This window comes from Artibeus jamaicensis, unplaced genomic scaffold (assembly GCF_021234435.1).
Source record: "Artibeus jamaicensis isolate MK-2021 breed Jamaican fruit bat unplaced genomic scaffold, CSHL_Jam_final contig_935, whole genome shotgun sequence".
NCBI lineage: Eukaryota > Metazoa > Chordata > Mammalia > Chiroptera > Phyllostomidae > Artibeus > Artibeus jamaicensis.
This window is the reverse complement of record NW_026522016.1, coordinates 1,518,681-1,533,180: the sequence shown is the minus strand read 5'-3', so window position 1 is coordinate 1,533,180 and position 14,500 is coordinate 1,518,681. Positions and strand designations below refer to the sequence as shown.

Here is a 14,500-nt window from a genome sequence, read left to right as displayed (position 1 = left end):
TTAAGTATTATTACAAATAAGACTGAAAGTTTATTTTATGTGTCTAATTTCTCTTTCAAATGATTCAAAATTAAATCAATGTAGTATGCAATATAGAATTAAAACTAAATGTGACATTGGAATTATATAGTATCTTGCCTGTGGTAGTTAATATAGAAATCTGTATGTGATAAAATTCTATAGGTATAAATACACTAACATAATGGGTACAAATAAAACATAAAATCTGAATAAGATTGGTGGATTATACTAAGGTCAATATCTGGGTTGTAATATTTTACTATTGCTTTACACAATGTTCCAATTGGGGAAAATTGGAATAAGTATACATGGGACCACCTGTACCAGTTTTTATAACAGCAAGTGAATCTAAGTTTATCTCAATGAACATTTTTAGATATTTTATTTTATTTTTTATACTGTCATATTTTTAAGATTTATTTATATATTTTTAATTTACGTTTATTTTATTTATACTAGTTGAGTATATGTAGGATCAGAATATAGCACTCTAAAATATTCCATTTTGTCTTAAGGATTATTGTAAGCCAAAAACATTTGAGATACAGTGTATGACAAATAAAAGCACAATTTTCCCTACTATTTGCTGAGAAACTGGCTTAGACTCTTTATCACTAGTCTAGACTGATCAGCCTAGATATGGCACTGAGAAGAATCTATACAGCAAATCTCACTGAAACCACCCTTATCTGCTATTAGCTTACCTCAGTTGTACCTTCCACAGTTTGTCTCCCTTTAAAGTCTAAAAACGTCCTTTGTCTTGTCACTTCTCTACAGACATATTGTTTTTTTGTTAAGATGCTACATAACATTGCTTTTTGTTAATGTGCAATGTAAGCCTGAGCTCTAACCACTCCTTTGAGTTACTCATCAGTGACTGTTCCATGTGTATACATGCTACTTATATTAATACACATTTTTTCTCTTGTTCTAATTTGTCCTTTGTCAGTCTCATCTCATGAGTTCTAGCTAGAGAACATAGGAAGGTAGAGAAAAAAAGTTTTTTTTTGTTTTAGTTTTTGTTTTTTCTCTTTTGCAAATGTCTATAGTGCCCTAATCTTAACTTCATATAAATTCTCTCTTGGAAATACCCTTCTCAATTCACTGTGCTCTAAGAAGTCATTGATACATAAAGAGTTACAGAGATAGGTTAATCAACTCAGTTTCTGTTACTTACCACATCCAGCTAAGATTTCATGATCTCATCCAATCTCTATCACATAAGTAATTATACCTGAGAAAATTTATCCTATATTTCAGGTTTTTTGATAACTGGCAAATACATGTGCCTTGTGAGAACAACACAAGCAAAAATAGAGGAAAACCAGGACAAGTGACAGATTATTTCTTAAAGAGAGTTTTGTTCTAAAATATCATTCTAAAAGCTTTAATTTTTATAGTTTTATAATTTTCCAAAGCTATATTTGATAGCTTGATAGGTAAAAATAGAACAGAATATCTTTAAAAGCACTGGAATGTGGCATTTTAATATTTTTAAATTATAGTTACTATCTACATAATGTTAAACAGTCCCTGATGTTAGATATATATTTTTTCTTAGCCATACAGAAATATTCACTTTTCTAGATATATCATATCTCTTATGCCTATTATGCCTCTTTACCCTTTCTGCTCAGAAAAGGGTAAATGTTTTCTCTCATCAGTTCTTTAAAAACTAAAGTATATCCATCCTTCAGGATAGTTGAAATTTTAGAATAAATCCAACTTAGTTAGAACTATTCTGTTTTTCTTCCCCACACAGAGTTAATTGTTTTCTCTATTTTTGTAGTGTCTAGTCAGATTAACTTTACAGAGTCTGGAAGATAGTACTTATGAATAACATTGTTTTTGTTTTGTTTAGCTCAACTAAAAATCTCAAAAATGGTTTGCAGTTATCTGTGTCTTTTTCATTTACTAAACCATGAAAAACCATGACCATTTTGTGAATGAGCCCCAAGTTTTATTTTCAGGGTCTGGTACCTAGTATAAATTTCATAAGTATTTTAATAGCTTTTTATTAACATTTAACATCTGGAAAACTAGTAGATGAATGATCAGATGAAACAGTGTAATACATTTAAATTATTTTTGAACATATACATGTGTGATTTTAATATTGCTTGGTCAATTTCTCTGGTCTTTTAAAAAGCCCATTGTTAGCATTTCTTTTGGGGTATGTGGCCTTATATACTGATTGTGATTCATGCATAATAAAAGTGGCAGTGATGAGTATGTATAAATAATATAACTGTAATATCAAGCAAGAAAACACACCCAGAAATTTATTTTAATCTTATTTTTTAAAATGAGGCCCCTTGAATTCTTTTGATGTGGTGAAAAGTGTTATGAATGCTTCCCATGAATAGATTTCAAAATCTATATTATATAGCATATGGGTTAAAATGATTAAATAATAAAAAGTGTTTTGTAGGTTTCAAAAAGTTATATTTGAAGACTGAGCAAACAAATGACTTTTGGTTGTGATTGCATTAAAAATAAAAAGAAAACATCCAGGAAATAAAATATATAGGACACAAGATTCTTAAGAATAATCCATGAAGGGTAATGCTGATTGACAGGCCAAGTTGCTTTATGAAGCTTAATGGATAAAATTCATAATATGTAAATATTTTAAACATGAAAATGGCTTTAAGTAGTCAATCAAAAGCCTCCTTTATGCAAACTGCTCTAAGCACTTATTGTATCTAGGACTAAGCAATAAATCTTAATTGAGAATATTTCCTTCAACAATGAATAACTGGAAGGTTGATTTGTATTTAACATAAACAAAGATATTCCACATAAACTGCCTATAGGCTGTAATTACTCAGTCTTCAGTGATATGCACTCATAAAATGCTAAGTTGGGTGCTTTGATAAAATTATAATGTACTTCTATTTTAAATACATATCACAGTTATGGATTTCACAACAAACAAGCAAGGGAAATCCAGTGAATGAAAATGTAAAAACAACTTTAAAAACTGGAAAGCTTATACATTGGTGACAATGATATTTAAATCTAGCATTTAAAGATTCAGAAATAATTTTTGTGAGCATAGGAATTGGCACAGATGTAAAATTGGTTCTTCCATACTCCTGGCTGCTTGGAAAAGCTGACTTCTCTGTCCTAATTAGTCTCATATTTCTCAGAAGTACCCAAGCTGTAGATTTTTCTTTCCTACTTTCTGTGGTTGAAAAAGTAGCAGTTTTGTTCCCTGATCTTTGCATGAGGTCAGGTAATTACTATGATATCAGCCTCTGTGGGCATAACATAATTGTTAAGATTGAACATGGCTTTGGAAACAGATAAACTTAGATTTGAATCCCAACTCTACCATTCATCACAGGCAACTAATTTCTTTCAATAAACCTGAGTTTCTGAATTCACAAAAGAAACATAAGACTTCACTAAATGATTAGTGCGCGATGATTAATGCAAAGCATTTTGCAAGTGCTTGACATTTCTAAGTGCTTAAAAAGTAGTCACTTTAATCACTTTTTGTTGACAAAGCGCTGATGTTTCTGCTGTATAGCCCACCCTCGGCTGAGGGCCTGCAAGCACAAAGGTGCAACTTCAGGTCCATAAAGGGCGATAGATAATGACTGCTTTAAGTTGAAACTTCCCAGCCTCACCAGAGAGAATATTGCGTTTTCTCCTAACATACTGGGAAAAATTAACTCTTGATCTGTCGGTCAGAAAGCAGGAAGAGAAAACCATCTGCACAGCAGCTCATCCTATCCTCATCACCTAATTTTCTCCACATAAATGGTTTAGAGCATGCAGTGGGCAGACATATAAGCCACACATTGCCCTGGCAGACTCATCACGAACATACAATCACAGTAAGCTCCTGCAGTAGTAAATATCAGTGAAGTTCAATGAGCAAATATCATAGAAATAAACATCCCTATGTATGTAAGTATTTTATGGGTACAATCATCATATATGCTAACAACAAAAGTTAGTATCTATTTTCTTCACACATTCATATGTCCATTAACAGTACTGGAAAATTCCATTTAGAAGTCATCACAGTCCACAGGGATCTTGAGAAGTGAAATTGCAATGGTATAAATTCTCGAGAGTATTCTGATCTATATTAAGTGTTCCCTTGAGAGTTTTAACTTTTAAGCTACTCTATATAGTGGTTTAAATTTATATATAAAACCAAGAAAAACACAGTTTGTCCACTTATTTACATTACAGCTCTAAGTTATGCATAGAGGAAAAAAACAGCAAAAGATAGTTTTTTTTAAAAGGACAATAAACCAAACTATTTCAGTATTTTGTTAATTAGTAAACTATATGTTATTTAATATATTCTAAAACATATTTTAAGCACAAACATGGAAATACTATAACTTAAAGTAATAGCTACTAGGAAAAATAGTTGTAAATCAGTGCATCATCTTAGCTCCCCTTCATCCCTCACAAATAAAGAATCTAAACACACTGGATACAGATTGGGCTTTTTATAAACTCATTCACAGGAATATTTTTATAGTTAGTTTATAGGTAAGAGTTTTTCTAGCCTATTAGTACAAATCAAAAATTGCAAAAACAGTCAGAATGAAAAGGGGTTATTGTAAAATGATTTTGGTTTTATCTTTATACCTTGTGAAAAAAGGACTTGTCTGTAAGTTTATAACTTGAGTGATACTGTTTTTGTCTGTGCTTTCTTTATATGAGACATCTCTGCACTGGTTAGAGCCAAAGGCCCCCAGGGGTAGGACCACAAGGCCGAGAAACAGCGAGCAGAACATGTGGAAAAGCCAATTTAGAAACCAAATATTTCCGACTTTCCCTCCATAGCTAGCCATAAATTTCTTTATAAACAACCCACTTTATGTGTACTTTGTTGTACTCCATAGTTTGAGAAAATGATGCTATAAATATAAATATGAGAGCACTTTGTTTTCTACACATGGACACATTGAATGGAATGAATCTATAACCAGATCACAGAGTAATCACTTCTTTCAGATAGCAATTTTATTCAACATATAAGAATAAATATTAGTTTCATTCAATCCTGTAAGAGCCTCTTGCTATGTGATAGGGAACAGTATTCATTTAATTCAAAAAATATTTATTGAAGATCTACTTTGTGCCCCACATTGAACTTTGAGCAGAGGGCACAATAGTAAATAAAACAGACGTGGTCTGTAACTTTGTAGAGTTTACTTTCTAGTTGGTAAGCTGTGGTTAATCAAATATTCAAAAAACAAAAGGAAATTTAAAATAAACATAAAAGCTAAAATGTGAAATTATAGTGCTAAAAGTATCTAAGACAGTCCAGCCTAATCAGGGAAATACTGTATTTTTCAGACCATAAGATGCACCTAGGTTTAAAGGCGGAAAATAGGAAAAAATATGAAGCAAAACATGTGGTAAAATATTTAATAACATAATATTACACCAATGTAAATGTAAACAGAACTCAACAGCAGCATTAAACAACCATTATTTCTCCCAAATTTGGGGGGCGAATGTGTGACTTATAGTCTGAAAAATATGGTAATGCTTGAGTTGGAATCTGGTAAATAGATGGGAAACTTAGAGAAGAAAGAAAACATTTCTGAGCAAAAGAATGAAAGGGGATTGGCAAATCGAGAAAATCAAATCAGGGAAATATGAGAAATATCAGTGGAATGAATAATTTTGAGTCAGAGTGCAGTTCCTTTTGGATTATAAAATCCTTGGGAAAAGCGTCTTTATCTCCCGTGTTCACCTCTTTTCAATTAGCCAGGATATTGTAGGAACTCATTTTTCTCTTTTTGTTTTCAAGATTCCCACATATACAAACCAGCACATGGATCTTTACCACATACCTCTGCCTCTCAGTACGTTAACACTGCAAAAAAAGTATTATATAAAAGGTCATCTTTGTGTCAATCATTAACATAATACATTAACAGTAGCCACTTAACACATGAGTTTGGATGTAAGAGAGAAGATTGATTATGGAGCTGTTTTCTTCTCTCTCTCTCTCTCTCTTTCTGTCTGTCTGTCTCTCTCTTAACTACTCGTAGGTAAATATTTCTACAGCTACCAAAACATTCTCAAACATTTTTTTTTCTCCTCCTAGGTTAAAAATAGCATGTTACCATATTTTATATAATAATCTCCATCAAAGTTAACATTGTTCAAATCTTGTAATGTTAGTGTGTCAAACATACTTAGGCTACAGTCCCCAGTTAGTTAATTAAACACTAATCTGGGTGTTGCTGTGAAGGTATTTGTGAGATGTGCTTATCATCTGCAATCAGGGGACTTTAACTAAAGGAAATTATCCTAAATTATATGGGTGTGTCTAATTCAATCAGTCAAAAGGCCTTAAGTACAGCATAGAGGTTTCTTTGAAGAATAAGAAATTCTAAATTTGAAGTGGTAGTTAAGTGTGCTGAATTTTAGCAAAAGAGATGTTAGGGATCTACCTACGTAGAAACCCAGCTCCTTATGGGGAGGTGGGGAAGATTAGGGGCAGGGGAAGACTTGTCAGCTCACTTTCCTCCTTTATCTAAAATAAAGTTACCTGTGAGAGAAGAGAACACAGCAAATGGGATTTACAACAGAGCATCCAGATTTTGAAAACAAAAACGATTAAGTGATTTGCATATTTTACATATGGACAACACAAACTCTCATGCAGCATTGGGGAGACAACCAATCTTAGCACTTGGGTAATGCCATCAGTTAGCTAGGAGTAGAAAGTTACCAGGGTAACATGTGATTAACACCTGTTTGCAAACCAGTCAAGAACTACAGCAGCAAGGTAAAGGCCCAGGTGTCCTTTTACCCTGGGGACTATATTGGGAAAGTCTGAGAGGAGAACCCAGGTACTTCAAACTTGTTTGCCTGAAACTTGTTTCAGCATTAGTGGCAAGATAATCTAAAGTTAAATTCTCACATGTACATAAAATTTGCTTGTCTTAGAGACTCACCTGGTTTCATGTATTGGTCTGCTATGAATTCTATTCTGTGATTATTCTTCAATGAACTCATTTACACTTTTAATACTGCTGACAATCAAATCATTCATATTTCAGACTATTAGACCCAATATACCTTCTATTCCTACTGCTTACATTTCTATTATTAAAGGCCAGATGTTCTCCTCGTAACTTTTATTCATTTGATCCTCATGAGAACTTTATAAAATAGACATTTTTTCTTTATTTTACTGACAAGAAAATCAAGCACCACAAACTAAGAGTAACTTGCTCAAGGTCACTAACTTAAATTTACTTAATAAAACCTAAAATGATTTAGTTTCCTGCACCCTTTAGGAGATGGACAATGTCAAATTCTTATCAGTAGACCATATTCCATAGACCAAATACAAAAATCTGGTACTCAAAAAATCTGGTTCCTGAATACATTTCTGACTCAAAATCCACAATTATAAATACTAATTTAATGTATAGTTTGTAATAGAGATTCTGGAAAAATAGTATATCTTGCACAAGTTAAAATTAAAAAAATTGTCATTTTGAATTAATTTAAAAGTAACTTTCAAATATATTAATAAATGATAGAGTACACATCTAATGTTTGTCATTAGGTGTTGAATCATGATCTCTGTACACTTAAAAATATCTTTTGGCTTAAAACACCTGAGAGACCAAATGCAAAGTGTAAATAGCAACGCTAATTTCTTTCTCGTAAACTTTCCTTACATAAGCTGTATGGTTTTCTCTTTGACTTATTTTGAGTAGGGAAATGGGAAATGGATATTTAGTATTAACGAAGTTAAGGTTTTCCTCATTAGAGAAATACACATGTAAACTAACATTTTGGTGTGACCTAAAGCTACCACATTACAATATAAGAACTTTATTTACTCATAGTATTTCCATCATACTCATTTTTACATATTAAATATTTTGAACAAAACCAGATAAATACTAACTAAAGCAGTTTAGTTCAAATTAAGTTCTTAGTATGGGTCTTAATCTTTAGAGTCTCTGTTTATTTTGTTCTATCATCTTCCACACAGAAATACTAGCATTTTATTTTGCATTTAATTTCAATACTACTTTGAATTTCAGCTATGATTCAAATACTAAAACAAATAGTCCAAGAAAAAAAGTTGTTTATTCTATCATTTTATATCATATGTTGTACGTAAAATATTTATTACAAATACTGGTGATCCTAAACCTTTACTACCTTTACTGAATCATCACTATTAAAAATGAGCTACTTCAAGTAAGTATAACTCCATACTTTTATACAAAAAGAAAAAAGCTTAATAGCTTCATGGTGTATTGATTTTACCCCCAAATTAAAACTATACTATACATGCAATTTGAAGCAAAGTGATGATTTTCTTTTGTATATTCCACTGTTTGCACATTTAACATAATGTCAAAATTCAAGTTCCTTATTGTTTTTTTAAAGGTACTCTGAGGTCACAAGTAAGCAATCAATAATTCTTGCATCTCAGAGAAATATTAGAAATTATTAAGGAAGTGATTACAGTTTGAAAAAATATTATAACATATAGGTATCAGTGTGTAATTCTGTAAATTATCTACTAAAGAAACTTGGTATTTTAGATTTTCCAAGATTTTTTATGGGAATAAGTCAAGGTGCTCTTTTAGCATCATGGTATTTTGGCAAATAATTTACAATGGTCGGCAAAGGCAGAAAAAAGAAACTAAATAAACATACCACAGAGTAATGAAAACCAAATAGTTACTACTGAAATCACTGTAAGTATTAATCAGGGAACATTATATCACCACTGTAGTAACATATCGACTATTCACCAGTGAAAATGAGGTATTCATTAATTACACTGAAGTTTTAGGCAACTTCAGTCCTTAATATATTGTAAAAATTCTGTTATTAACAGACTGATCTTCTTATCAAAAAAAGATCTTCTTCTTACCCTACAGAGACTGAACAGATGTAATAAGATTGGTAACTTAATTTCTATTACTAATCTGTAATATTTTCTTTCAGGCTCTAGATGAGAAATACATTGTGCAAATTCAGCTTTGTCATATTAAAAATGGCAGTGATTATTTAAAAAATAAATAAAAGAAGAAGAACTGACCAACAGGTTCCTTTTGATTCTGAAAGAGGATCTTGCTATTACTGCCGTCCATGTTCGCCATGTTAATTGTGTTTCCGTCTGTCCAGTAGAGTTTCCTTAATTCAAAAAAAAGATATGGATGAAAAATATTATATTTATACCTGCATGTTGCTGGAAGCATACACGAAAGAACAAAACTAATATCAAAGTAAATTGTCAGCGCAGGATTAATTTTTTTTAGGAAGGCCCCAAATTGGTGACTACCTTGCTGACAGCAGTCTTCACATATGACTGGGAAGAAAGCAGAACTCTTGCTTTTTCCTGTAATTGAAGGATAGTTTCCTCACTTTCTTTTCCTTCCACATTCACGCCTAATGTTTATGACCACAGGAAATTATTTCCATTTAAAATAATTCACCAAGATCAAATTTTCTTGTCTTGGAGAAATCAGACATTTTAGAAACGTCATTTCAACCACTGCCATGGAAAGTGCCAAGGAGAGAGAGTTCGTCTGGGACCTGCATGGGTGCTCTGTGTGGGTATGTGATGACTGGCCAGTACATGGGATGATCTAAGCAATTTAGAATATCAACATGCAGTAAATATGTTATTAGCAATTCATGCTAAAAGACCTTCTTTTCATGCTGTTTTAAAATTGTGAACGGTCACTCCCTAAATGCATAAATTAGTGAGATTTTAAAATAATATATAAAAGTCAAATTTTATGCAGATAAAATTCTCTAACCAGAGATCCCTTATATAATTTCCATATTTACACTTGCACTTCTGACTATATAGCTGATAAAACACAGAATTTTTAAATTTTATTTTCAGGTACAATTGACATTCAATATTGTTTAATATTAGTTCCAGGTATGCAGCATAGTGGTTAGACAATTATATAATTTATGAAGTGATAAAATTTTGTTATATAAAATCAGAGCAAAGGTAAGTAAAATTTTTGAAAAACTTAAAAAAATAATCATACTTTACCCCCTGACTGGGTGAGCTGTAAGACACTGTGGCTTATCAATTCCATGGATAATTGAGGTTTTCAAAGAGCCATCTAGCCGTGCCACATTAATTTGTGTTTCATCAAATTCCGAGCTAATCCAGTATAAATTACGTGAGACCCAGTCCACTGCTAGCCCTCTGATGCTCTGAATATCTACAAAACAGGAAAGAGTAAATTAAAAGTAAATGAAATTTCCCATTCTTTTGGCTTTTCAAGTAAGCTATTTTCTATCTTAGGGACATTTTAATTTACACTTTAATTTGTCAGCTAAAATTGTACAAGATTGTAATCTCATTCCCTTATCAGCCCTTCTTAAGGCATAACTAATCATTAATGTTTTACCACTGAGCCATTTGAAACCTGCAGGAACAATTAGCACTGAAATTACATTAACAGTCAGTGATTCATTGGTAAACTCTTAGGAGCAGACATGTGCTGCAGTCCTATGGACCAAGGTGACAACAATTCAGAGTAGAGTAATAGCTTCTCTGGTTGGTAGCACATCTTTCAGTTAGGAGAAGGTACTTGTGGAATATCAACAAATGGGCTATTTTATATATTAAATGTCAATTTGTTATTGAAAGTAAAAACTTTCCTAAAAGACTAAACAGATTTGAACATCTTTCAAAATAAATAATTAACAGAAATAGATCGAAATATGAAGAAAATACTAAAATCCTTTTAACATTCTGCCCATGTGAATTCTACAGAAATTACTGAAATCAAATTAAGTTTCAATTTGTTACAGCCTGTAGGAATATTTGAGTTTGTATTCCTTGATCATTCAGTTAGGCATCTTTAAAAATGATAGGATTTAGGATTAAATACATTACATGTTTTAATTAAAGAAATAAATTAAAGTGTTAATAATGGTGGATGCTAGAACATCTTTTCAGCATGTTAACCTATAAAGTAGGCCAGTTTAGTCCCCAATCTGCAGCAGGAATGTGATGGGTCTAACCTGGCTTTGCCTTGATTTTACAAAGTTTTAAAATTTTCTAGCATAGAGTAACTTAGAGTTCTCTAGACCAGTGTTACTCAAGCTAAGAAGACACCTGGAGAATGTTAAAAATGAAGCTTCTGATTCAGGAAGTGAGGAGGGGCTGACATCCTGGAAGTTGTAGCCAGCTCCCAGGTGCTGTTGCCCCCTCTCCAAAGCAGCAGTTCATATCTAAAGGCCTCCTGAACCCCAGAGCAGCTGCTACTTAGCTCCTGGAACTGAGACATCTTTCTATGTATCATTTCCAAAATATGGCACAAAGCTAGATTTCACCTGTAAGTAAAGACACCAGACTGCAAATTTCCCAACTAGCTTAAAATGAAAAAGAGCAGGCCCTGGCCAGCTGCACAGGTGGCTAGAGTGTCGTCTTTATACACCAAGTTGTCAGCTCGATTCCTTTGTCAGGGCACATAGAAGAATCAACCAATGAGTGCATAAGTAAGGAGAACAACACTGATGTTTCTTTTCTGCTGCTCCCCTTCTTCTTTCTCTAAAATCAATATTTATATATATTTTTAGGAGCAAAATAAGACATGGGAAACTTTGCAGTTCTGGGTCAGCTTGAAAGTGCTCCATCCAGGCCGATGTCCTTGAATCTCAACCAACCCAACTTTCCTGCTTAAAACCCTTTTATTATTTCTAAATAAGTTATAATGAGATGTGTCTTAATGTTTTAGGTTGTGTGCCTTTTTTTTGTCTTTCATCAAGTCACTTAAAATTTGGCCTTCTTATTGGAAAATTAGGCTAAGTGTAGATGATGGATCTGATTGCTATAAATATTTTATTAGGTGATTGTGTGTTTATGTACCTTAATGCAGGGTTGAGGAGTACACTGCCAATCCAAGCACTTAGTACCTTCTGAATTTTTACCCTAGATTGCTTGGTATTGACAAAAATAATGAAATTAGTTTTTATTTCCTCTAATATCCATGGTTCCCAAAGTTTTTGTTTTTCTTTTTGCTTTTGGCTGTCTGTGATGTTTAAAATACTTTTATTCATTTTTATTTGATCCTTATCATATGGCCTAGAAGACCAAAAATAACTTGTGAATAGTTTTAAAGTACAATATTAAATATTTTATTATGTGAATTAACTAGCAGCTTAACTGAACTAGTGAAGTGCAAGACAAATTGAAGAAAGAAAGACAGAGCCAGCATAAAGAAAAAAGAAAAAGGCTAAGTGAGTGAGAGGTTAAAGTGAATAGTCTGGCACATGTAGTCAGTTTCCAGAGGTGGGAATAGGAGAGACTAGGTTAGGAAAAAATGTTCAGGGATAACATTTGAGGTGTTTTGTTTTGTTTTCCTCCTTCCCCAGACTGAAGAATGACCTAATGGGCGGCACAATATTCCAAGGGGCTAAATAAAAAAAATATTGTTATGAGGGAAATAAAACAGGAAATGCAGCTAAAGCCCCCCAGACGATAAAAAGACCCACAGAAGAATGATAATTAGACGAGCATGGAGATGCTCAATAGCAATGAGGGATGCTATAAGATAGTGGGGTAATGGTGGAAAAGATTGAAAATAAACTCTGAACTTGAAATTTGTAGTCAACAAAATTATTCTACATCTAACTACAGCAACAGAAAACCTAAATAATTTGTTTATAAAATGAACAAAGGACTTGAATAAATGATTACCCAAACCAGATATTGAAATAGCCACCCTAAAGGGACACTCAGCATTACTAATCATTGGAGATGCAAATCAAAACAACAATTAACTACCAACTCACACCCATTAGAGTGGCCACTATAAAACCAAAACAAAACAAAGAACAATACCTAATAAAATAACAAGTACTAAGAGGGATTTGAGAAAATTGGAACACATATTATTGGGAGTGGGGCTGGGTGGGAACACATACTGGGTGGGAGTGTGAAATGGCACAGCTTCTGTGAGAGAACATATAGCAGTTCCTCAAAAAACAAAAATCAGAATTACCTTGCAATCCAGCAATTCCAATTTTGGGTAGATAGCCAAGCATTGCATAACAATATTTTGACTGGTGACAGACTACATATACAGGGGTGGTCCCATAAGATTATAATGGAGCTAAAAATTCCTATCACCTAGTGACAATATACCCATAGTGACATTGCAGCCATCTAATGTGGTGCTGTAAGGCATTGCTATTTTGTGGGGGTCTCAGTCTGGTGAGAAATGCATGGGGGCAAACACCTGGGTTCTGGTAAGCTTTCCACAGACACCTCCCCTCTCTAAACCAATGTCACAACTGGATAGAACCTTTGGGTTATTATAACTGTAAAACACCCTTCGCCAGTAACCATTAGCAAACTTTAAGGTAAAAAAACTGTTTATGATTTACAGGCTTAGAAATGTACAAAGCACACAGAAGATACATAATGAGCTGGGTGGGGACAGCTCACACTTTCACTGGGAGTAGAATTTGGATTCTACTTTCACTGGGGTTGCCGGTGGGGCCTTGGGTTGTAAGGTCTCACTCTTTATTGGTGAATTTAAAACATAAGATTGGTGAATTTAAAAATAAAATATAATTATTCCTATCTTAAGGAAACAACTGAGTGATGATTTTGGGGAAAGTGTAAAGCAAGCCTCCTTCTTCTATTTTCACCTGGATTGATGTCTCCAGCACCTTTCCAATTATCTGATCAATTCTATCTCTCTCAAGTCATCAAGTTGAATTGTTTCTATTGTACAAATACAGTACTCTTAGTGTTTGTCACCTTCTCACATCTCTCAGGCTTGTTCTAGCCTCATTTTGATTTCAGAACGAGAACATTTCTATAACTTTCTAATTGTAGCTTTACCTAGAGTATGTCTCATATCCAATCTTTCAGGTGCCCACCACATTTATGTTCTAAAGAGGTTGTATCACCTATACCCATCTGTAAAATTCTTCAGTCCTTTTCCATTGCCTTGAGGGGAAAAAAGCACAGCTCCTCACCCTGGTATAAGACCTTATGTCCTGCCATTATATTAACCTTCTAGTTAACTCTTGTACAAGGTCTAACTACCTCTCACTACTTCTTCCTCTTTGAAGTGTCCAGAGCTCTGTGTCTACTAATATTTCAACCTGGGTTGATTTCATCACCATTTCTCTCAAGGCCTAGATTGACTACAACCTCCTAAGTGAGAACTTTGGTAATTCTATGTAAGAACTCAGTGCTCCCTGAGAGAAGTGGTCTGTACCCCTATTGGACTCCTTGTTTCATTTAGCCTTGTATTTAGTTAGTTCTTTAATTCATTTTTTTCACCAGATATGAAGACCCTTGAGGTTATAAACTGTTTCAATTAAACAATAGTCATTGCCTAATCCATCTAGTGTCCCAGATATAGAATCCAGAATACAGTGTAAAAGATAAGTCTATGAAATAAAATAAAATAGTATTTTTATTCTTCTAACTAAAAGATAAAGAATAAACATAAGAAGTATT

At 33.1% G+C, this 14,500-nt stretch overlaps 1 protein-coding gene across 1 annotated transcript in view; it reads right to left on the bottom strand.

Moving 5' to 3' along the window:
• Nucleotides 1-14,500, bottom strand: part of LRP1B (LDL receptor related protein 1B) — a 1,762,610-nt gene that overhangs the window by 543,246 nt on the left and 1,204,864 nt on the right. The window contains exons 31-32 of the mRNA XM_053655128.1: nt 10,061-10,235; nt 9,089-9,183 (exon numbers count right to left, since the gene is read on the bottom strand). Of these exons, the coding sequence (XP_053511103.1) occupies nt 9,089-9,183; nt 10,061-10,235 (270 nt within the window). The remainder of the gene's footprint in view (nt 1-9,088; nt 9,184-10,060; nt 10,236-14,500) is intronic.